At 43.5% G+C, this 25,985-nt stretch overlaps 1 protein-coding gene across 7 annotated transcripts in view; it reads right to left on the bottom strand.

Annotated features, from left to right (window-relative positions):
- FGD3 (FYVE, RhoGEF and PH domain containing 3) overlaps positions 1–25,985 on the bottom strand; it is a 107,603-nt gene that overhangs the window by 37,351 nt on the left and 44,267 nt on the right. For 5 of the 7 annotated variants that reach the window (XR_001877417.1, XM_017830936.1, XM_017830937.1 and 2 more), the window contains exons 2-4: positions 11,754–11,924; positions 5,658–5,826; positions 3,972–4,569 (exon numbers count right to left, since the gene is read on the bottom strand). Coding sequence is in view for 6 of the 7 variants with exons in the window: in XM_017830936.1 (XP_017686425.1) it covers positions 3,972–4,569; positions 5,658–5,826; positions 11,754–11,924 (938 nt within the window). In the remaining variant the exon portion in view is untranslated. Of the gene's footprint in view, positions 1–3,971; positions 4,570–5,657; positions 5,827–11,753; positions 11,925–17,270; positions 17,347–19,791; positions 20,093–25,985 lie in introns of those variants that run through there. The other 2 variants (XM_017830939.1, XM_017830940.1) reach the window with 2 other exon arrangements.

The raw sequence follows: 25,985 nt of genomic DNA, 5'->3' as shown, positions 1-25,985 counted from the left end.
AACAAACAGAACCAGATTCTCAGGAATGTCAGATGCACACCTGGGGCTGCATCTGCACCTCAAACACCCCAGTCACAGGCACAGACTGGCAGATGAACTGGGCTGATTTGTGCAGTTAAGTGGACACGAGTGCATCACTGCTTCCTGCCGACCCCCTCGCCCACCCAGCTGAGTGCCCACGCCTGTGGCTGGGCCAGGGATCCACAGAGGCAAAGACTGGCCTGGCTATTACAAAAAGCAAATTGGGAAAATTTAAAGTACACACAAAGTTTAACATGAGAAAACTTGGGCAAAGTCCTGCAGCAACCATTTTTCATACAAACTGGTGTGCGTAACCATATTCAGTCGGCATTTTTCTCACAAGGGGCTCTCAGCAAATCTGGCTGGGATAGAGCCTGGGTTAAAATCATACATGGTTATGCTTTAAAACCCCAGAAAGTTTATAGACTCCCTCCTACCCAAAAATGCTGAAAACAATACAGAAAAGTTATCCTATGCTTGGTTGTCTTTGTTGCACTGAGATCTCATTGTCCTTAAGATACTTAAAAATAAGATGATGATGATAATAAATCTGAATTTTCTCAACCAGCATTATGACTAAAACATTGACCTATACACATTTTTTGCAGAATATACACAGAGATAATCTTATCCAAAAGTCTGACTTGCAGCACTGCAGGCCAAATATTACAACACACACCAGACAGTGAAATCAGAAGTGAAACTCCAGCCACGTACAGACAGAATGGAAGCTTGTGTCAGTGAATGCATGAGGCCCACATGGGACTCCATTGTTACTATTTACACAGCAGGAAGCAGGACAGATGGAGACAGCCATTTTTTGGTGATTATGAACGAGCACGTGTTACTTTTAGTGAAAAATACCTAAATAAAAAGCTATGAAGCACTGTTACCCCTCCCAGAAGCGTTACTCAGTGCTCTGAGGCAGTCAGGAGAAGCCTTGGGTATGACTCTGGAGCATGACAGGCCCTCAGTCTCACTTTCATGTCACTTCTTTTCTCTGTAATCATCAAGGTTAATGTGCATCAGCTCCTGGAGCTCCTGACATTTTCAGAGACATTATCAAAACTAATAAGCTTCCCTTGCTCATTTTCATTTTGATAAAAGATAACTGGAAATCCCTATAAGTCCCTCCTGAGATTTTAAAACATATTCCAGTAATTTTGTGCTAATAGTGAGCCATGTAAGACTGGTGCAGACTCCCAAAGGAAGCCACATCACACTGCAGAGCTACACTGACTAAATAAAACAATACCAGCCATGTATCAGGCAAGGTCACTTCCTCAGCCGTGGGCTGTGAGAAAGCTCAGGTGGAGGATGGGGAGATATCTGAAGTAGAAAATTATGTTTATTCATGAGCTTCACTTACCCTGATATCCTAGGAGTTACTGAGCCATCATTAAATCACTCTGCAGCTGTACTTCTTATGCATCCTCCTCCAACTATAGCAACTTGCATATTTAATGGAAGTGCTTGGTTACCTCCGTGGTGCAGCTGCAAACCCTGGTACCAGGAGCAGGAAGGGATATGCAAAAAAAGACACTGGCTCCCAACATAAAGCTTTCTGGAGGAGCTGAGGTCTCCCCAGCTCTCAAGCCAGCAGCTGCTGCCAACTGAACTCTCCTCCTTCAAGCAGAGCAGGTTTTCTGGGAAATCATCACGTTTGTCAAGGGTGATGTGAAACTCCAGCCTAAGGATAACCATGGAACAAGACAACTTGCAATCACACCAGCTCTCCTCGCTGGAAGCTATGGCCCCTCACCCCAATTCTGAATCCTTAGTGCCCCAAATCTGCAACAGAATCGAAGAGGAGAGCAGGAAACGACCTCAAGCTGTGCCAGGGGAGGTTTGGATTGGATATCAGAAAAAAAATTTCTTCACTGAAAGGGTGGTCAGGCACTGGCACAGGCTGCCCAGTGAACTGGTGGAGTCACCATCCTGCAAGTGTTCAAAAAACACACAGATGTGGTGCTTAGGGACAGGGTTCAGTGGTGGGCCTGGCAATGTTAGGGTAATGGTTGGACTTAATGATCTTGGAAGTCTCCTCCAACCTTAATGCTGCTGTGATTTTATGTAGATGCTTTACACGGGAATTCATTTCACACTCAACACAGGAATTGGCTCCACACGCTGCATCCCCAGAAGAGGGCACAATCCTTACACTGAAGGAGGCAGCGGCTCTCTCAGCCTTCCCCCTCCACGTGGCTGCAAAAACAAGGTGACTTGGTGTAGCTTGCTCAGCCTCAAAACTGCCCTTTGGAAGGGGAAATCAACTCAAAATCCAAGGGAGAATCTGCAGGGCATCACATAAATGCACCTCAGGAAGAAGAGCAATACAAAACACCAAAACAAACCAGTCTTCCTCTAGAGATATCTCTCTCATAAACTCACCAGGCCTGCTCCAGAGAATTACAACCTCAGAACTCTATGTTTTATCAGCATTATTTCATACTATAGGGACACTTAACCGAAGGAAGTTTTGATGTCTTACAAAACGTTGGGATTTGTCAGCAAAGCACTTCTTAATCATTCAGTAAAGTGTTCAGCTTGGGGTTTTCACAGTTGGTTTGATACAGCATTGCAAACGGTAAATTTAATTACCAGATTAAAGATCTTTTAATTTAATGCATTTTATTTTCCAGGAGCTGGACTTTGATGATCCTTATGGGCTCCTTCCAACTCAGGAACTGGCCTGTTGCAACTAATAACCAATCTTTTAAATAATATTTCAGTTGCACAGATTATGAATATAAAATAATTAAAGTATGTCACTCTGTGTGTGTGTGTGTGTGTGGGTGTGTGTGTGTATATAAACACACTCTTGTTGAGCTCTGAGAGACAGAACTTCTTGCACACCACAGACCCACGTGCCATTTTCATCACACTTCTGCAGTCACTGGCTGATCCGACCCAGAAACGGCCACATTTCCCAAGGGACAAGCTCTCAACAGACACAAATCCTGATATAGTTGGTGATTTCAACAGAGCCACCTGATCTGCACAAGCTGAGGTGTGGATGCTACACTTCACCAGCTATACTCACTACTTGCAGGTGCTCATTGTATTCTTTAAAACACCAAGAATCCAGTATATTAACTTTAGTGTCATGATGGCTGAGGGACAAAAAAAAACCCCAAAGCCAAACACCTCCAAATACAAACAAAAAACCTCACCACAAAAAGTGAACATCTTGCAGAGATTTTGCATGATTCTGTTTTCTTTTTCTGGAGAAACTGAATCCATTCTATCAGCACTATTTCTAAAAATAACTGACTTGATAAAAAGATAATCAAAGGAATCTGTCATTAATCTTAAACAGCTGCAGTAAACACCCAACTGCCTGGGCTACATTATTCTGGAATCAAAGAAAATCTCTTCTAGCTACAGTTTCCTGAAGAGTCATTTGAGGTAACTACCATCAAAACAACTTCTTCGCCCTCAAGAAGTAGTCACACCAATAAAAGCACAGGGTTGTATAAAAAAATATTATAAATTCTGTGTGAGACGACATTTCAATCATGCCTGTCCTACTCAGATGCAAGGTCCCGACTCTGCAAGGTGGGCGATCCAATTAGCCCCCCAAACATCACAAAACCCCACTGAAAACAACAGGCTCTAACAAGCTGAACCTAGACAAATCCAGACAACACACACAAGGTGTGAGTCCTGACCTACAAAAGTATTTAAATTTTAACAGCTTACCTCTGGCTGTGAGGGATTCTCTTAAATGAAACCTTTTAAAGCAAGACTGGGAACCTTTCTAGAAGATACTATCTAAGTCAGGAACAAGCTAGGATCTGCATGAAGCAGGAAATAATACTGTCTGTCACGATCCTTTGATGTAAAACCAACCAAACAAATAACCCAAACCATGTATGAAAGTGATCCAAGGGATCTCTCACCAGAGTCAGGTTTCAGAGCACTTACTAGCAATGAACAAACTCCCTTACCTTGTTTACATCCAAATACTCTAACTTTGGCACTTCTGCTGTCTCTTGCTCCTCGCTGCTTCCTTCATCAATGTCACTGTCCTCATCCTGTGTGGAGTCTCTCTTCTGCTCTGCAGAGGAAGGTTTGGTGCCCTTTTTGTCAGGTTCCATCTCCCCTGGGTTCCCAGCCATGCTGGGTTTCTTCTGCTCTGCCCCTTCTTCGCTGGGGAACGTTTCTCCAGCCACGCTACAAGAAGGACTGTCAATGCCACTGTCTCTGTTGGGAATTTTACTGTTCCCATTCAGTTCCGCAGTTGAGTCTTTACTGCCAAGCTCTCCAGAGGGCTCTTTGCTCCCACTCACAGCAGTACAGTCTTCATGGGTTTTGTTATCACCTATGCTCAGCTCTTTAATTTTCATTATGTCTGTGTTAGTTAGATCCGTGCCGCACGGGACGTCGGGCTCAGCCTCGTCCGCTTCGGCTTTGTCAGTCGCGGAAGAGCCGCTGGAAGCCACTGTGTCACAGTCACACGAGCTTGTCTGCTTGGATGAGTCCAGGCCAGGTTCCATCTTCAGAGCTAAATTTAGCTGGTTTCTTTGAAGAATATGTACAGGTTGCCTGTGGGTGAAGAGAAAGCATCACAGTCATTCTTGTTAACACCCAGAGGTTTCATCAGTGCCCTGAAAGAGAGGGTCTGACTGTGCTTTGATTCAAGTTGTATTTCCTGCATCCCAGTGACAATCCCAGCAGGGCAAGTGCATGCACATGGCAATAATAACCACCACCCAACATCATCTAACAAAAACACACCGCCCCAGCCCTAAGTTCTACTGAAATGGCTCCACCAGAATCCCGGGCCTTTAGTGCTCTCCACGTAGCCTTGAAGAACAGCCTGGTTTGAGGGTTTGGGGAGGGAGGAATCATCCTTTAAAAGAAGCATTTGGTTGTGGCTCGTTTAAACTCATTCTTTAGCAGAACCAAATCTTTGGGGCAAGGTATTTTCTGCCAGAGAGGATGTACTGAAGCTCGAGAAGGCACTACTTTTTCTCTTTGAAAGGCACCAGGTTCACTCACACGCTCTAAGGCACAGTATGGTGCCCCTGTTTCTACCTCTCTCTTTACGAAAAAGAAAAATAAAATTACTTAGCTCCATCAGGCAGGTTTGGTCTTAAAAGAAAGTTTTCATATGTTTGTAAACTGAGCTGGTTTTACAGCCAAATACGTATATTTTACCCAATTTAGTGTCATTCATATACAGTGTTTCAGAGGAAATACTGTTCTACATGACATTGTTTCACAGTACACTGCAATTCAGCCTCCAAGCAGCAAGATCTGATGTATATTGAATCTCAGACAGAAAATTCGATTATTTTATATTACAATAATCAAGTCCCTTTGATACAATCCCCACATCAAGCCAACTTACAGAAAGCAGACTCTGGGCCACTTGTCTCTGGTACAACCTTCCCAAATTCAGCAGGTCTCAAGCTCCTTAAGCACAACTGTACGTTACAAACTAAAACTTGCTGAAATACAGCTTCTATTAAAAAGACACTCCATCCTCAGTGAAGTTTTGCACTTCCAGTAGAAAACATCCCAAGAGGACTTTCTGTGTGACCACTACAGTTAATGTTTTCTACTGTTATATTCTAAGTTAAAAATGCAGAAAAGGGAGATGAGAGCAGATCTCGCAAAGCCGTATTTACCTAATGCTTTCAAATTTCTCAATGAGCGTGTTGACTCCTGCTGATATTGGTATTTCGTCCTCTCCAGGTGCTAAGCTCTTTGATGACTTGGGATCAGCTGGCAAAGGCCGAGACGGTGCAGGAGGAATTCTTTCTTGCCCAGGTTTGAGATGGACAGGCTTAGGAGGTACTAATAAAAGAGAAGGGAAAAAACAGGAGGATGAATCTCCATCTTCTTTATCCTAAACTGGGAACAAAATCCAGACCGAGGGGAATGCATTCTTCCATCATTCTCCATAAACTGCAAGGGTGCAGTCCTGAAGTATTGCTTACACCAAAGCAAGTTGCTAAATAAAGCTGATGGGATTCTACCTTGTGTTCCTACAGCGTGCAAACAAACCAAGGCGCTCGCAGAGCTGCACAGCTTCCTCGTTACCAAACAGGATGCACGGCTTACGTTTCGTGTTCACAAGTCTGCTCACCATCTCTGTCACCCCAGTGAGCTTCCCCTCCCATGACTTCTCAAAATTCAGGCACTCTGTTGAATCTCTTATATTGTGAAAGCAAATGGGGGCTTCGGGGGGAATGACAACTCAAAACAACCAACCAAAACCCAATCCCACCGTGGATTTCAGTGCCTTGTGTTTGCTTGGTCAAAAACCGCACAGGCAGAACATAATGGCTTTTCTTCCTCCCCTTCTGCCTTCCCCCTCTCTTCTGTGGTGTAGCGTCTTCACAAATTTCCTTCCTCTTTTGATTCTACGTTGAGTTGCATATGATATAAATAAAACACGCCTTGTAAGAATACACACGTTCTGCCTCAGGACTCACAGGGAAGCCAAGGTACAAAGTTTAACACAACATTTCAAAAAAATGGCATTAAAATGTAATGTCATTTTAAAAAATTTATCCAGACCTTCCGTTGATTGCAGAGTAAATGGTTTATCATACATGAGCAGTATCCCATGGCAACAGGTTCCCATGCTGTCACAGTTTCATACAGGGAAAGCAACTCCCATAGGCAGAGCTCACAGGAAAACTGGCCGTGGGATTGCTCCCAAAGCACACCCTGCTTGGAGTAGCACTGCCAAGTGTCCCCTCCAGTCTAGAGTATCCAGAGTTGATACATTAAATGAGGAAACTCTACCTATGTGTTTTATTAAAAAACATTTTTGAGAACAATTTCTTCCAGGCATTTTCAACTTTTAAATGGTCCATGTGGCACATGTGATCAGCACTGTAACGGAGTTTGAGGCAGCAACTGTTCTGAATGTAATTTCAAGGTTACTTGCTTTAGGAGACTAAATGGAGGCATATGCACCTGAAAAGCCAATTCTTGTTGTCCTTACCTTCCAGAAGGCTCTGCACCTGTTCTAAGCTCCACATCAGCCCACATGGCCACCCTGCTCCAGTGGATGGGGAGCTGCCATAGCAGTCCATAAACAGTCATCTGAGGTCAGTGATGAAGGGATGTTAAAGCATTTTGGAGCTCTGAGTATAGGTCAGATTATAAACTCCCTATGTTACTGAGTTTATTTCAGTATGAAAGAAAAAAATTGAATCGAAGAATCTGAGCTTTAAGAGGACACTTCCTATAAGAGGATTGATTTGATCAGTCTCCAAAAATATCTAAAATTCTTATCTTCAAATAAAGATGTTATAGTCCAATTCTGAAGAGACCTCCACAAACCCTATCTTACACAGGAATAACAGGGAAGAAGGAAAAGAAAATCCTCTTGCACATAAACAGGATGGTAGAGCTCTAGGTTTTGCTCACCAAGTTTTCGTGTGCATACCATGTGACCAGTGAGTGCCTGGCCATGTTTCTCCTTGTAAAAACAAAAGACAACCCAAAAACAAGTATCCATGCCCATGAAGCCAGAAAAGGAAAGCTCTGGGCTCCTTGCAGAAGGTGCACAGTGTAGCAGGCAGACAGGTCAGAACCTCCCCCACATACTGCATCAGGTCCTTCAGAGTTGGCCCTGGTCCACAGCACCCAAAGGTTCTACACTAATACCAAAGCCTTTACACTGGGTGTCACTGCTGTCCATGTAAACACTTGATGCCTTTCCTGTTAGTGGATCCACCTGAATCACTTGAGACAACACACTCTGCACTGAATCAAAAAGAAGGAGGAAAACACTTTTGTTAATTCTGAATTTTTACCTCCTGAAGTAATGTTGAGAAATGGAGGCAAAGCCACTGACCCTACCAAGGACTACTTACCAAGGCAAGTTTCAACCAAAGCAGACATGGTTCAAGACCAAGTGCACCTGGGTTGGGGCAATCCCAAATACAGACTGAGTGGAGAACATTTCGAGACCAGCCCTGGGGAGAAGCAATGGGGCGTTGGTTGTCAAGATGCTCGACATACCCAGGCCATGTGTGCTGGCACTCAGAAAGCCCTGTGTCCCGGCTCATCCCACAGCGTGGGCAGCAGGTGAGGGGCAGGGGGAATCTCCCCCTCTGCTCCATTCTGGTGAGACCCCACCTGCAGAGCTGCCTCCAGCTCTGGGGTCCCCAGCACAAAGAAGACACTGACCTGGTGCAACAAGTCCAAGGGAAGCCGTGAAGATGCTCCAAGAGCTGGAGCCCCTCTGCTCTGGAGACAGGCTGGGAAGAGCTGGGGGTGTTCACCTGGAGAAGAGAAGGCTCTGGGGAGACCTTAGAACTCCTTCCAGTGTCTAAAGGGGCTCCAAGAGAGCTGGAGAAGGATCAAGGGCATGGAGTGAAAGGACAAGGGGCAATGGCTTCCCACTGCCAGAGAACAGGTGGGATACTAAGAATTAATTCTTGGCTGTGAGGGTGATGAGGCCCTGGCACAGGTTGCCCAGAGAAGCTGTGGTTTCTCTATCCCTGGAAATGTTCAAGATCAGGTTGAACGATGCTTGGAGCAACCTGGGCTAGTGGGAGGTGTCCCTGCCCATGGCAGGGGAACGAGATGAGCTCTAAGGCCCTTTTCCACCCAAACCATTCTGTGAGTCTCTGATTCTAATTAAAGCTAGAAGTTTGCTGCGTGGAAGAGATACCAGCATTACAAAGCATTTTCAGGTGCTCCCTGAAGGCTGAAGCCACATGCTGGAATGCTATTTCCCCACTCCTCCTTCTCCTGAACAGCAACCCGGCTCTTTGGAGGAGGCAGAACCCAACCCACAAAATCTTGGTTGCAGAAGGAACAAGTGAAATAACGAGAAGCAGCAGGACAGAATCAGAACTCTAAGGCAAGGTTTAAATAAGTGGGAGAAGGTATAGCCCAGGCTTGGCCCTGGGTCTGTAAACCAGCTGGGAATATGGGGCTCTTCCCTCACTGAAAAATGAGCATCTCAGCCTTCACATTATTTCATCTCCCCTGGCCATGAGTTCCTCTCTCACAAGCACCTTCTCTACAGTAAAGCAAACACTCAACATGCATTTATCAGTGACTGGATGGAGACATTCCCAGCCACCATCTCAGCCTGGGGGCTGTCTGGGGGACTGTCCTGACTTGCTGAGAAAGCTGGGAGGACCCACTAAAGAAAAAATCTAGTGGTGTGAGTCACACTGGAAGATTTACTTACTTCAGTTAAGGTCCTGGACAAGAAGAGATCTAAAAATACACAGATGCTGAAGGAGATTATGCAGGGTTAACCCCTGGGGAGCAAATACACTCAAAGGAAGAATAAATGGCCCAAAAGCACAGGCTTGGGTGGAGGTAGAGAGCTGCTTCTGGAGCCTCAGGTGGTGATGCCAGCACATCACACCCGACAAATCAACAAGAAACAGGCCTTAGTGAGGCAGCCACGTGGCTCTAGGGAGAAAGCCACAGGAAGAAAGGATCTTGCATAAAAATACCTACAGAAAATTAAAGAAAGATTTATTGTCTGCACCACATTGTCACAACTGCTTTCTGTGGATATGGCCACCAAGAAAATGAAAGGATGTTATACATTAAAAACATCAACTTCAAGAGAGTAATTTCAAAGAAACTTTTGGGGTTTTTTTTATAAATGTTGATGTTTTCATTTTCCTGGAGAGGAAGTATTGAACCATTACTTATATATGAAGTACTGTATAGTTAGTATTCTCCTTTCTTTTCTGTGTATAAAACCCATAGAGTAATAGAAGATCAATGACAAGGGAGAAAAGCCATTTCAAATTTACAAAGCAAATAAAAGTGAAGACAAAAAAACCCTGTACTATCTTCCCTTGCAACGTATCCTATGTATTGTTCTCTCCTGTCACACATAAGCTAATTGAAGATACTTTTTAAAAGTGGTTTTATTATAAAGGAATAATAATAAAATATATAAAATAATAAGAAATAACAAAATCATTATTTAAAATTCAAGGTAAAGAAGTGTCTTTCAGGAGGATGGCTGGCACATCCATAATTGGGACTTGTCACCTGGATTTGTGGCTTTGGCTAAGCTGGCTCATCCTGGTTTTTAAGTGTTGGATGCTACTCAACAGTCTCAGGGGAATTTTCACAGGGACTCCTTCCCTGGACTATTTTTACAGTGACATCAAGAAGCCCAGAAAAATGAGTTCTGTCAAAAAAAGTATCAGCAAGAGTAATCAGTCAAGAAAGCATTTTACCTTTGGGTGTTTATTTCACCTCTTTAACAATTTCCATCCTTTTCCATCCTTATGAGACAGTAGATACACTGACTTCTGTTCTGAGCTTAAGGCTGTAATGGCAGAGAGAGCTTGGGGGTGTGTGAGCAGCAGAAAGAAGCAGTGGTACCTGTCTTGGTGATGGAAATAAATCATATTCATCTACTTAGGTAAGTTTTAAGCATAAATTGAATCAAGCCAAGTAGGCTCCCTCCAACTTTTCTGAAATTCTCACATATAAAAAACATGTTACTTCCTCAGTGACTGGAAATCAGTGCCACGAGTACAACAGCAAAGTATCTACACCAGCTGACTTCATTCTAGTTCTTACTTATGCCTTTTTATTGTCAGCATTAACAACATTCATGGAACACCCACTAATTAAACCTGAACAACCAAGATCTCTGGGTGAAAGCTTCATAAAGGCACAGACCTTGTGGGATATTTAAAGTGTGAACTGGTATATTAATTTATTGTTTAAGGTCTACTTCCAGAAGCAGAAAATACAGTGCTTTCTTTGTTGTTGTTCAAGGCTGAACTGCTTTAGTATAGACATTTGAATTGGGAGGGGGTGATGGTGCAGCAGCTCAGTGTGTACAACACCAAAAGGTCATTTTTTTCACATGACAATGACCATCTATCACATGGATACATATCTTAAAAAAATTCTGGTTTATGAACTTAGTATCTTCTTGAGGCTCACCTTCCTTTGTTCCTAACACCCCTATGGTATTTGCATCCCCAATTCCCTTGAGGCAAGCACCCATTACATACGTAAGAGTAATTCATCCTACAAAGCAGGAAGTGTGATAGCAGGACACTTGGCAAACTGACATCATAAAGACAGACCCCATGTCATTTCACTAATGGAGAAACATGGAAACAATTCATCCTCTTTCAAGAAATGTACTGAAGTCTTCTTTTTTTTTTTTTTTTTTCCCAGAAGCCTGAGGAGACTAGAAGAGCAGCTGGAGACCAGCTGGATCACGCTTCTTCCTGGCTCCTCTTCCACCGTACTTTGGGATTGCCACCTATTTGAGTACGAGCTGGCAGGTCTGTGGAAGTACCACAGCCCACATGTGATTGGTTTAGCTTCTATTTCTCATTTTTAAAATACATTCGTTTCATTTCGGCATTTCCCGCCGCCATGCAATAAATGGAAAACAGACTAGCTTTAGACAATTAGCTATTATTACCTAAAACACTTTTCAAAAAAATTTATTCAAAATGTAAACCATATTGCTAAATTCAGCTTGCACCTCACAGCTGCATAACAACAGTACACAAAATATAAAATGACAAGTTAAGTAATTGGTTATTGCTGAATCAATTTCTTCTTGAGGGCCTCCCTAAGTGGTTATCTAACATTGGGAAAAATGAACATAATAAAACCCTATCAAGCTATACATTAGAACATAAAAGTAACTATTTCGCCGGGACTCAAATTAAAACAATAACTTTAAAATATTACACTTTCCATGCCATAGGAGCTTGTTCAGCTTCTAGAAGGCCAAAGCCACTTGCCTTGGGGTTTCTGCAGAGGATGCATTTTGGCCAGTGGACTTTTGGTTTTGGGCTTCCTTCCAGCCTGATGGAGACATTGTGCCGAGCTGACGTGCTGCAGTTCCCCGCATGCTTCCAACACAGGACTGGAGTCAATGTGACATTTGATTTGAAAAGGAGAACAAGGGCAACCTGGGGGGAAGAGAGGAGGGGGAAAAGTCAATGTTTATTTTGTTCTGTTAATCCTGAAGAAAATTTGTGCTACTTCTAGAAGCATATCACTCACCCGAGTTCTTGAGGAAGGGGAGGGGAGTAGGAGAGGGGTGAGCCATTCACTCACAAGTTATTACAACCAATATATCCAGCCTTAATAATCCTGTCAAACTGACTGACTGGTAAGACAGGTGGAATTTCGGTCATGTTGTCTTTAATTAATGATTTACTTCTTTATTACAGACACCCGAAATAAAAGAGCAAATATAAAAGATAAAAAAACATTTCAAAAGGATTTCTCCAAACAGAAATACAAGTGCTGCAGCACAGAACATTGTTTCACTTGGTAACATAAACCTAAATTAGGGTGATTTAGAAATGTGTTCCGCATAGTGGGAATGGTACAAGTGCCATTCCTTCAGATTTAATCACTCAAGCTGCATTTAACCCCTATTTATTACTCCTCTGTACATAAAATATTAACATTCCTTCAAAAGGCTCTGGTCTAGAAGATGCTGTTAAGACATGATTCAGTGGGAATGCAGAGAAGGAAATGATTAACGTGATTGTTTGTCTTTAATTTAACATTCTTGATTCACTTCTGTGGGGACTGGGGGAGCAAACCCAGATATCGGCTTTCATGGAGTGGAGACTGCAGCTTTTGATCTGGGTTTTTTTGGACTTGTGGCAAGCCTACAGCTACACAAAACCCCCGTGTCAGCTTTACCGGTGTGCCACGAGAAGGTTAAAAAAGAGTTTAAAAAGGACTGTGGTTTAAAATTGCTGAATACAAACACATGAATATATATGCTTCCGGCAATACTGAGAAGCGGAAAATGTATCAAATTTAGAAATCTGAATGTGAATGCATTAAAAAAGGGCAAAGAAAACATGACAAACGTTCTTTCCATACCCTCGTTTAAAGTGGGCTTGCTGAATTCACCAGCATCTTGCTGGAGTGCGAGGTGACCTGCATCAGGTAGAAAGGATTCATATAAAAGTGAAAAAACAGTGTTTGCCTTCCTGTGATGTCTTCAAGAACATGGATTTAGCTTCAAAAATGCAACCTACTCTTGGCCAGATTCCTATTAAGATCAAAAACCTGAAACGAAAAGCCCCTCCATCCACATCAACTAAATTATTCTGGGCTTACACTAAGGGTATTAAACAGGATGTGACTTTTTGAGTAAATCCACTGGAATCTGAGCTGTGCAGACTCTCGGGAAGATTAGCTGAGAGTTGCCCTCAAAATGCAGAAACTTCCACATACGTATTTTTTTTTTAAAAGGGCATAAAATATTGAAGCAAATTTTGTTGTAAAAAATAGATTCAGACGACACAAACCTACTTACTGATCTCTGCCACCCAAATATACAACCCCTGAATTCCCCGTGTATGGCTGCCAGTTGCTGCTGTTGAAGCTTCATTAGCACTTCTACCACAAAACCTGCTTTTCAGCAGATTTGAGACCAGCTATTAAAACATCCTTCCAGCTGAAAACAGGAAATTATAAGTACTAGGTTCTATTCACATATAATTTCACTTATCAGGAAAATTCAGTGAAAGTAGAGTAGATTATTAGAGCAGATCAACAGATTACTGCAAACACATCATCACAGAAAGAGTTTACACAGATGCCTCAGCTCTAGGGACCGAAAGTTCCCTGTGACAGCAGCAGTGCCACCACAGGCTAGTTTTATAGGGGAAGGACTAGGACTTCTTCCTTATTAACAGTTGCTCAGCACAGCCAGAAATTAAAATAGTGCACAACTGAACATCCTAGGCCAAGCCCAGCTACTCCATGCTGACTCGGGATAAGGTACCAGTGGCCCTAAGCATTCCTCATTCTTCTTCAACCACTGCCACAAAAAAGGACCATCTTGTTGGTATGATTTTGTCAAGTTTCAAAAGGAATTAAAATCCAGTTCCTTTTTCTTTTCTACTGAGATTCACTGCCGTGAAAGCAGGTCTGACCACTTTACTTTTCACTGTAAACAAGAGCCAGTGGTTACTCACTTGCCTTCAAGTGTGTGGCACCATCATACACCTCTTAGGTCTGGGCTAAAAGCTCTTAAGACCTACTCATGGTACTGCAAAGTAGAGTGCTTTGATCCTTTTTTTATAAATTCACATACAAGTTTTTCTCTGCCACTGCAAGATCCTGTCAAACAGCCATGGCACAAGATCTTCCACTGGTAATTACTCAACAAACACGTCCATCTTGCTCAAAATTTGGCTCTGAAAGCTCTAGAACTCATGCTCAGAGGCATTTGCAGAGTAAATACTTTGTGAAGCCTTATGTTACCTCCCATTAAACAAGAGCATCCAAAAGCAGTGGGCACACAGCAGAAAATAAAGCTGATTAGTAGCAGAAGAGGAACCTAGAAAGCCACAAGTGCCTTAAAACCTAAATGTAGTGCTGGCCCTAAATCAAGAAAAATATGCAGGGGTGAAGCCAGAGAAGTGGCTTTCATTCTTTTCTATTTAATTTAAGCCAACTGGTTCTCCCTCTTTGTCTCTGATGTGGACCCTAAGGGCTGCTTTTTGCACACAAGTGAAAAATCCACTTTCCTTACATATTTTTTCAAGTGTTATAAAATTATTTGTGAAAACAAGATTCACTGGATTATTTCACATGGAATTTCCTGAAAGTAAAACCTACTGTCTGCCAAGCACACTCCAGGGTGCTCCTGGAAATGGGAAACAAGAGGGACAACATAAATAAGGACCCAGGCACAGCCCAGGTAACCACTCCCAAGATGTCTGTGGTTCTGCCAGGTGCTTCCAGAAGTGAGAGCAGGTGATGGGCCCCCATCGCCTGCTCTCTTGCACCCACCAAACCAGCAGGATCCAAACCAGAACTGCCTCCTCTTTGACCTCTGGTCCAGCCTTGGATGGGGCAAACTCTTCCTAGACCAGTGTCCTGGTTCTGACCAGGACAGGGTTAATTTTTGCAGTAGCCAGGAGGGGCATGGCAAGGACCTGGAGGTTTTTCTATATCACCTCAGGCCATACCAGGGGGAAGTGAGGGAAGGGGTCCCTTCCAGTCCATGGTATTGTTTTTTGCTCAAGGACCTGGGTGCACTTGGTGGGTAATGCAGAGGGAGAGGGAAACACGATGTGCACCTCAAGGGGATGTGATTTTGGGTGACAACAGTCTGTGATGTTGAATCCTATAATACTGGTTGCTGAATCACACTGCCACTGTGTGCCATAACTGCCATGGGCAATGAGGATGGACTCCTCCAGATATACCTGAGCTCCTCATGCAGCCTGCCACCACCTGACAGACAGCACACCAGCTCTTCTGCCCTGGAAGACAGCTAGGATGGGCAGAACCCACAGCCATGGACTAAATGAACTCAACAGGTATTTTGGAAGGGCAGCCATTGACTATGGAAATGACATGACGAAGGTGGCATGGAATAACGGGTGGATAATGTCCTTGTTCCAGCCAGGATAGGGTTAATTTTTGCAGTGGCCAGGAGGGGCATGGCCCGGACCCTGAGGTTATTCTAGACTATCTCAGGTCACTGCTGGGGGTGGGGAGGATGGTCCCTCCCAGTCTGGGTGGGGTGTGAGGGGGTCCGGGTTTTGCCGGCATGTGAATCATTCACCATTCTTGTACCCCCTGTCATTAATATAGTTGCTGTTACTGTTTGCTTCCAAACCTCATTGCTGTTTCCAGTAAGTTGTTCTTATCTCAACCCCTGATCTTCACCTTTTTGTCTCCAATTCTCTCTCCAGCCCACCACAGGGGAGGGGGAGTGAGTGTGTTCGGAGTGTTTCAGTGGGAACACTGAATTGGGGAATACCATTCTTAAGCCACGACAACCAGATTAGCTGTAAGTGCCACAGAAGCATTTGGGAAGTGCAGTGGTATGTGCAAATTGATGAAAAAATGGTCATTTGTATCCAAACCTTATAAAAGGTTTTTCCCAGAGAGCCTGGTTGACACTGACTTCACATCTTATCCCTGATGACCTGTGACAGCTCAAGGCAGAATCATACCTGTCTGGAGGCACCTCCCAGGCACCCACAACAGGCACCACTCCAAAAACCTGAGCATGCACTTCCAAACTCATAAAATCCTGCAGTAAGACTCAGCTTTCATCTGCACGGTCCTTGTGCTTCAAACCTCAAGTACTTCATGGTTGGCTTGTGATTCTGCTCACATGAATGATGCTGCCTGCTCACAATTCCTCTGTTCAAAACCAATCCAAGCAAGAAAGGACATAGATGATGCTTTCCAGAGGTAAATTTTCGCATTACATTAATAAAATAATAGGTATTTAAGGCTCCTACTAAAGTAAAACCTAAACAAAACTTCTGAAATGCCTCAGTTGAGGTACAATTTGTATTTTCACTAATAACATCAATCTTTCTGACAGAATTCAAAGCCACCAGGAATTTCATGGCACTGAGAACTTTCTCAAGTGTCTCCTGTTATCCTCACTGTTTGCACCCAGAGGAAAGCCTGTATTTTCGAAAAATTGCTCTTAGAGGCTGTCACAAACTTGAAGGCTGCGATATAATTTTCTATTAGATTAAGATAAAACACAAGGATTTTGGGTGCTCCACTGAGTGAAGTAATAAAGAGACCAGTTGAACCCAAATGGCTGAACTCCAGTTCCCAGGCTTTCCTCCCACCACAAAAGCCAGTTTCAGATCTTGGACTTGGCACCCAGTCCCCATGTAGCCGTATTCAAAAATAATCCCTGTTTAAAATAAAATATCTTGAAGGTCTGCGATAGCAGCAAGACCCTGAAATGTTATGACAATCTCCTGGTTTGGCACACCCTATATTTGCTGATCCATGGGACTTCTCCAGCCTTCTTTTAGAAGAAGAGATTTTGCAGCATTCCACTGAAACAAAGCAAGCCTACAGTCAGTTCCTTCGCTGTTTCACACCTTGCCCTACGCTGGACTAGCTCCCAACCCTCTCCTGCTGCTCAGTAAGAAGTAAAGCCTTTCCCACCCTGCCACCAGGTACACCCTTCTCCTTCCTCTTATGTTGCTTCATTAACTCCAGCATTTTCCTCGAACCCACCTCTTCTTCCTGCCCACGGCCCAGCAGAGCCCCTGTCAGGGATGTGAGTGCTGCACACATTCCCTGCTATAAAACCCAGCTTGATGACGCTGACCACAGTGAGTTCACGCTTTTCTGGCATTCCAAAACATCAAATTCAGCAAAAAGAGCGACACCAAAGTTATCACCACGAGCTTTCAGAAACAGATGCAATCAAAGCAAACATTACGTTCAAAAGCAAGCAAGAATCCGGCATGGACCGCAACTCCCCCCCGAAACAGAGGCGTATCACTTACTTCTGCTTGACCAGAGACCCCCACGTTTTTTTCTTACTCACTCAAGCTGTGAGACAACCAAAAAGCAGGGAGGGAGAAGAGTTCCTGCTGCAGCTCTCATTTTGTGGGTTAAATGCCATGCTCGCAGGAACTGACCTCCCTCCCCCAGCTCACTTCCGACCACCGCTGTGGTTGGTGACTCAAAGCATGTAAATGTGGCAAACGCCCGTGGAGGAGCTGCACTCAGCACAAGTCACAGGAGACTGCTGCTGGGTTTGAGTTTCAAACCATCTGAAAGGCAACACAGAGGATGTGGATGGTTTAGGACCCTGACTCTTTCTGAAGTAGAAAAGAGAAAGCTAGATCATGGAATCATAGATTCCCAGCATGGTTCAGACTGGAAAGGACCTTACTACCATCTTGCTCCAACTTGCAGGGACACCTTCCACTAGCCCAGGTTGCTCCAAACCCCATCCAATCTGGCCTTGGACACTTCCAGGGATAGGGAATTCACAGCTTCTCTGGGCAAGCTGGGCAAGGGCCTCACTACCCTCACAGGCAAGACTTTCTTCCTACCATCCAATCAAGACCTACCCTCTTCTAGTTTGAAGCCATTCCCCTTTGTTCTGTCATTACATACCCTTCTAAAAAAATCCCTCTCCAGCTCTCTTGTAGGCCTCCTTCATCTCTTTAAAGGTTTTTTTTGCTTAGATACAGCTTGATATTAATGCAAGAACAGTCAGTGACAGCAGTGACATGTCATGGAAACAAAAAAAAAAAAACAGTTCTCAGCACTCAAACTCTCAGACTGCTTCACAGTCCCTCTGGGAAATGAGGGACCTCAAAAGTGACAACAAATATAATTCAGCCATCATGGGATGGAGTGGTTAAAAGATTTCCATCAAAAGTCTTGAAAGTATTTGATGCTCCTTCTTCCCCTCTCCTGCTGTCCCATCAGAATCCTGCCCGGGAAATGATGAAGGAAGAAGCAAAACGTAAAACTTCGAATGAACGCTGCATTTCAGGGCAGGCTGCATTCCCAGGAGCCACAAAGGGGCTGCTGCTTCAGGTTCTTACGGGAAAAACACAATGCTGGGATTTGGTATTTGGCGTACTTTTATCCTGTTCTGACTAATTTTAAATGCCTTAGGTGAGGATCCTTCCTTTAGCAGATGTTTCTATAACATCTCGAGGGTCACTACAGAACATCACTGTCACAGTATCTTCCATAAACCTGCATCAAGATTTCCCACCTTTATCCTCATCAGATTCTCCTAAAGCATAGTCCTGCAAGCTAATCCAAATCCAGGCTGTGCTTCACCACCACTGGCACACACCTTACATCACTCATCATTTGAGTCACAACAGGCAAAGGAGTTTTAAGCTCTGACTTCTGTTCTTCTTGAATAGTTTTTTTCATACAATCAGTAAAAAACTGCTTTACACACTCATTTCAGTGCAGTCTGTCTGTCATTACAACCTAGTTTTTATTGCCCCGTCCAGAACAGCACCTAATCCAGGTGCAATGCCACTCCTACACTCCTCTGCCTCTGGGACATTTCACGCTTGATCCCACAGCCAGGGATTGCTCCACAACTGCTTTAGAGAAACCATTACAGAATTTTAATGACTCTTTTAATTTCATATACTTTCATTTAAAGAATTAGCTTTTCACCAGACCTACACCAGCCCTTTCCTCACAGTCAGGAAAAGATTTCTGAGTGACCAAAATGAGGAGCTTCAACATCTAATTCTGCATTACAGCACTACTCAACATAGGTGTGTAAAACAAATTCTGCTGAGATCTTCATACTTATACCACAACAAGGTAAAGAAAATGCAAAACCACGAGCATGTCTCAGAAATCCTGCTGCTAGAAAGTCATTACACGCAACCCCACACTGGGGCAAGATGAAAAAAACCAAACAAAAACCCAAGCAGGCAGTCACTTCTAGTGTGTTCACCTAGTTTTAGGCTTTTTATGTTGCTCTGAATACAACTGGCCACCACATCACCCACAGGAAGTACAAAGCAAGGACCCTCACCAGGTCACTCAAATATCCCACATTCCCACTAGAGTGGCAGTGATAACACCTGCTGGGATGTAATACAGGATCAACTCAACTTGAAAATTTAAACACCCTTCCAGGACAAAAAGGCAGAATCTATCATTAACTGTATGGAAGGTCATCTTTCCCTAGTAAAAAAGTAAAGTGACGTTTATTATTTTATTGTTATTTTGTAGCAGGCTGCCAACCAATTCTTGCCATAAATGAGGCAAGGGGAAAAACACAGCAGCCGAATGGGGAAATGACCAGCTCCCAACCCTGGCGATTCCAAGGAGCCTTGGAAGCAACGACCAGAAAAAACACACTGAGAACAGAATAAAAAGTCACTTAAAAGGCAAATGAGAAACAAACCAAAGCACCACAGAATACACTCTCCCCCAGGACTAAAAATGGGCACAATACAGCCCCGAAACAAAAATATTTTCTTTTCTTGTACGAAACAGAATGCGGTACTGCAGTTAGCAAGCACTTACCTTTGGCTCCTGAGGTTACTGGTAACAGTTAAAAAAAGAAAGCTCTTACGTTTTTAACCCAAACTGAGCCCTCTGTTAACATCCAGAGGGACGCTGAGGACATGGCAGCCCTGCACAGCCCCAGCCTGCCTTCGGTCACAGGAGTCAGCCCCAAATGACAGGGCTGTACCCAAACCTCTCTGTAGGAAGGCACTCAGCTCATCCAGGCTGGCATCAGGGACATGCCCAACCTCACCACCTCCTGCAGAGAAGGAGGGACTAGCTCCTTGCTGGGGAAGCAGCTCCTTGCTGTACACCACTGTTATCCAGCACTAGATGGATGCAAGTCCTGAGGGTGGAAAACTCCACTTAACCTCTTGGTTAATAAATTTCTAAGCGATTATAATTTAAACTCTGCTGGAGCACAGATGAGGACTGATGGATTTTTGGGGGTTGGGCTATTTTTTTAAGAAGTCATATATGTTCTCTCATGTGGTTTAACGCAAATACAATAATTTCTAGCTCTGTATCTGCAGTGCTACTCTCTGAGTGTGACGACCTACACAATGACCTGACCAATACAAGGTTAAATTGTGTGCTTCTCCAAGTTAGCACAGAATCACAGAATGGTTGTGGAAAAGACCTCTAAGACCAAGAAGTTGAACTGTCAACGCCCCCCACCCCCCCACGTTCACCACTAAACAATGCCCCAAAGTGTCACATTTTTTTTGAACACTTCCAGGGATGGTGATTCCACCACTGCCCTGGGTAGCCTGTGCCTTGGCCTGACCACTGTAGTGGTTTGGTTTAGGCCTCTTCCTGGCAACCACGTCGAAACTAAGGAAGTACCCATATCCCAAAATTCCATTCTATTCTGTACGTAAGCAGAAATATAAATAGAAGGGGGGAGGAAGTCGGAAGGTAGATCTCTTCTGGTAGAGTTGGAGAAAGCAAAGCAACCTCTCTGCAGATGGGTTTCTCGCGTGGGAGTGCAGGCCTGTGAGTTTTTTGAGAGGCTGTTGCTTCTTCCCCATTTGAGAGGAGAGATCCGGTGGTGTGGACTCTACTTTCTTAAGGAGAATATTAAGATTTTGTTTTGCTAGTGCTTTACTGGCCGCATATATCTGTTTTTTTCTAGGGTTTTTTGGGGGGTGTTGGGATTCTCTTTCTTATATGTATATAGTTTTTGTAACTGTATATAAGTGTAAATATATATACTGCTTTGGTTCTGTTATTTTGGGTTTTTTTGGTAGTTTTTTTTCCCCCTCCCTTTCCTTCTCTGGTGTTCATAATAAGGGGGGGGGGGAAGCCTTTTGCTGTGGTCTTGAGCACTTGGCAGGGAGCCAAGTCCAAACTTCCACAACCACCCTTTCAATGAAGAAATTTTCCCTAATACCCAAACTAAACCTCCCCTGGCACTAAGAGAGGCTGTTTCCTCTCATCCTGTCACCTGCTACCTGGGAGAAGAGACTGACACCCACCTGAGTGGCAACTCTCAAGCTCTTTCATGCTTGTTCTCTGCCAAACTTGTACCAAAGTTATTCTTTTAATTTTGCTTGCATTTGTATCAGTCTGGCCGTAGGTTTCCTCTCTCAGCTGAGTTGGACACAGGTGCCCAGCAGTAACCTTTGCAATAGCATTTCTGTCACATCTCAGAATCTGGACATAACTCATAGATCTGGTCGTAAACTCTGGCAATACAATTTCAAGTCTCTAGTGACATTCATGCAAGGGACACAGAAAATAGACTTCCAATCTGAAAAAACATTCTCTCTCAGCCTAGTGTTGTAGATTGTTTAGTGATAAGTAAATTCCTGAATTTAGCTATAGTTTTCTCAATATTTACACTCAGCACGCTCTTCATAAAGGCACAGAGAGTTGGGGGATACTGAACAGCAACTCCCCGTACCTGGCAGGCAGTTACAAACTTCTGTGATTTAACAAAGTATAATGGACAGGCTTTGAAAAGCTCATTCTTTGGGAGGAAGCATTTAGCTGACTCTCCCCCCCACAAATGACATAATTTAATTACTCCAGGCTAAAACAATCAGCACAGTAACTTTCTGTGACACCAAGATCAAAGGTAGAATAGAAAACCCCCCTGAGATTCTTCCATCTCGTAAGGAAAGCAGGTTAAATGACATATAAAGATTGGGGCATAAAGAGTCACAAAGTAAAGGAGAAGGAGCCTGGGGCAGATGTCAGCCAGTCTGACACTGCAGGTGACAAAAGCCCTGCCAGAATGCTGCTCACAGTGCACATCAGGAGATTCAGCCATCAGACGGGGCTGTCACACACTGCTCCTCTGCAAGAGAAAGGAAGGCAAGAAGAGATGAGCAGCCAGACTCATCTCTTTAGTGCAGACAAGTCTTGCCCTACTTTTGTGTTCTGAAATGCAAAGGAACTTGTTTAACTTCAGCGCCAGATTTCAAGACTTAGTTTCTGAAGCAGTCAAGGTCCAGATGTCAAAGTCCAGCTCAAGCTGTTGCAGGTGCCTAATTTAGAAGAGAAAAGGAGAACTGGATTTTCATTCCCATATTTCATTACAATTAACATGAAACCCGGAATTCATTAATTCGTAAGACCTTGTTTTGCTTCGTGTTTCTCTTTTGCAAAAATTCTAATTGAAGATGGAAGGTAATGGCCCCTTCTCCCTAATTTATTCCTGATTTCAGGATTGAGTATTGGCCAGATAACATGCCCAGACAAAAAATTAAGGTAAGCACACGACACAGACCAGAACACTGTCTGGGGAAATCTCATTTACAGCCAAGCATTTCTCATCGTAATTTTACCCTCACACTTCTTGTTCTAGCCAGGTGATCACAAGCAGGGGCATTTCTCTGACTCACAGGCTGAGCCCTGCACACCATCACTGTGGGGTCCTTGAGCACAGCACCAGCGTTTCAACTTACCTTTCCCTCCCCCTGCCTCTTCCCCATCCAAACTGGCTTCTCATCTCATTTTTTCTGGTTATTAACTCAGTTTAGCTGGTCTCCAGGTTTAGCCTGGCTGCCTCCTGCACAACACAGGGATGCTCAGCCAGGGTAATCATGGTGTCCCAGAAGGGAACACCCCGTACAAAACGGTCTGATTCCTATGCAGTGTCCCCAGGGATCAGCCAAAAGGCCACTGAGCATGAGGTACAGTGTGTAGCTGCAACTGTAAATGCATTCTCACCGTGGGTTTCCTAAGTTCAAGCTATTATTTTGTCTATCTGACAAACCCAGAGCCCTCAGTGATGCCAGACGTCTGCAACACGGCCTCTCCTCTAAGATGCACACGCTGGACCCCCATGAAGGGATGCAGGCAGAATCCTTATTCAGCATTCCTGAGAATTTCCTCTGATGATGCAGAGAGCCTGCTTTTTCCCTTTTCCCTTGACAAGTAACAGGTTTTCCATTATGATGAAAGAATCCTAATTTATATTTACACTGATTATGCAAAGCAAAGAACATATTTCAGGCTAATAACACAGCTGGGACTTCACATCTGTACTGCTTTAACACAGAAATTGCAACACAGAACAATCCATTACTGTAAAAACTCAAAGAGATTTATATCACAAACAAATAATCACAGCCAAGGCCATTTCAATTTGTTCCTTTCAGGTTACCTGCAGCTTGATGATTTACTCTTGGGAATCTCTCCCAAGAACAAAGAGAAAGATGGCAGATCTCCAATTCACAGAATTGGGAAGGGACAGGGAAGAAAAAGAGGGAAAAGAATTATACTGCCCTCCTGCCAGTGATTTAACAGCTAAAGAGGTGAGAAACAGTCCAATCTAGTCCTATGACTGAGATTCCATCTTTCATTCAAAACCATGTCATAAAAAATGCTTCACATGCTTCACTTCTCCTTTTACTAGAAGCTTATTAAATTGTTTTTGCTAATGACAAAAGCAGCATGCAAGGATCTCTCACTGCTCAGTTGATGTGCTTGTGCATCTTCTTAATGGCACACACTGCAACGTGAAAAATCTCATTTAACCAGCAAGGAGAGTAAAAATTATCCTCCACTTAAGATTTAATGGCAATATAATGCATATCCAACAGTGTCCCAACAACTGGCTTTCTCTTATAATCTTGAATTGTTTTATTAGTTTTAGGAAACCAATAATTACCCTCTACTCATTTAAAAGCCTTTATTTAGGTACTAAATAAAAGTATGTAAACCTAGCTCAGGTTCTTTGCTACAGAAGTGAACTCTGCAGGGCAGGACTATCTTTTCTGTGTGACCACAACATGCTGTCACTCCACACTGCAGAAGTCAAGAAAATTCAACTTCATTATTGAAAAGCACAGCGGGTATTTTTATACTGTTTTGACAGCAGAGCTGCACATTTAAAAATCCAGAGCAATTTCACAATAATCACTAAAAGAAAACATATTTCAGCTCTTAGTGTGGCTGGGTAACTCCCTACTTGAAGTTTAAGGCTTTTACAGAAAAGGACCAAGCCACAGAGTCTTTGAGGTTGGAAGGGGCTTGGGAAGATCACCCAGTCCAATCCCTCTGTTCAAAGCAGAGCAGATCAGGCTGCTCAGAACCTGGTTTGACCAGCTCCAAGCATGGACAAACATATTACTACATGACATCTATAATAATCCCCCCCCATTTAATACAAATGTAACAAAAGAACAATGTAAATTCTCAATAAATAAGGTTCTCAGCAGTAAGAACCCCCTTTTTTTGAGCAAAGGAAGCAGAAAAAACACTTTATTTCTGACTGATGAGGCCGAACATGGGCAAGAACTGCAGAGAGGTTGCTGTGGTCCCTCGGCTGCATAGACTGGATGATCGGGTGCCACGTGGGGCCACGGCAGCAGTCACAGCTTGGAGAAACCTTTAAGAGCCTGGACAGCACTGAGAGGCTGAAAGCAAAAGCATCCCTAGTCCTGTGCCACTTCCTGATGCCTTCCTCACGTTGGAAATACCCAACAAAGCAATCCCACAGAGCGACTGCAAAGTCAGTGCAAGGGAAGCTGTGGAGGGGTCCAGCCATGGCGAGTGGGTACTTTTTGGAGACTTTAAGCAGCGTATGATGAGGACCAAAGGTCCACAGGCCACTGTAGTGGCTTCTCAGCTGACTATAGAACACAGCCTTTACCCCATGTCTGCAGCCCCAGTCTCTGCACCTGCTCCACCAGAGGCCCACACACCCAGGTTATCCCACAGCTGCTCCTGAGGTCAAACTCCACATCACTTCCAACTCTGAGGGGGCACACAAGCACGGTCTGTGCTTTGCAGATGGAGCAGCTGAGAGCAAAGCATTATTTCCCTTGCACGAGCATCTCCTTAGCCTAAATCAATGCTTCCTCACTCTAGGATCCACAGTCTCCAAGGTCCAGAGTGAGAGCAAGAAAAAGAACCTGGAAAAGGTTAAAGGTGTCCAGGAGAACAACACGCAGATAAATGAAGTGGAAGAGACAGAAAAGCACTGAACTGGCTCCACTATTTCAGACCCCAGAGCGGACAAAGAATAGGATAAAGCATCCTTTATATTTATTTCAGTCTGGCAAGCTCCAAAGAAAGTAACACCAGCTCAAATGCCTGCAACATGGAGTACAAAGGAAAGCTGCAGTAAAAGGAACTAATATTAGTTTTCCAACAAAACTTCAGTTAATTCCTTGTATCTGTAGCAGCCGTTTCATCTCTCCTGTTATCTGTAATTGTACTTTCATCCAATCCATCATCACTAGATGTGAAAACAAGGACGTTTTGCAAGCACTCAGGTTATTATTTGGGACAACAGTTATAAATCACAACACAGTCCTTGTGACTGACTGCTCAATCTTCATTCTGAAGAAAAAACATATCACACTTCATAACTGCATTGCTCTGCCAGCAATGATTTTAAAGAATTTTTTAAGGAATTGGAAGCTCAAGCTGAACATAAAACAGGTAACCTTTTCAGAATCAAACCATTAACCCCAAATATGCATTCAGATTGATGCTGTGAAAATAAACATTTTCCCTCCCTTAGGTGACAGCTTTCAATTCTGAAGTAAACTAAGAGAGAATTGGGTCTATCATTACATGAAATGCAACTGGCAACTAGCACTTTCAAATATAAATGTATAGCTAAGAGGAATAATTATAAACCATGTTACTTGCACAGGAGATGTCTGAATATTTGTGTTTAAAACGTTATTGCATAAAACAGCACATATGACAGTCACTGTCTCAATAATTACTGGTTTCCATGAAATTTCTGA

This window comes from Lepidothrix coronata, unplaced genomic scaffold, assembly GCF_001604755.1.
Source record: "Lepidothrix coronata isolate B3197 unplaced genomic scaffold, Lepidothrix_coronata-1.0 Scaffold186, whole genome shotgun sequence".
Taxonomy (NCBI): Eukaryota; Metazoa; Chordata; class Aves; order Passeriformes; family Pipridae; genus Lepidothrix; species Lepidothrix coronata.
Note: the sequence above shows the minus strand (reverse complement) of the source record. Positions and strands in the feature narration are given on the sequence as shown.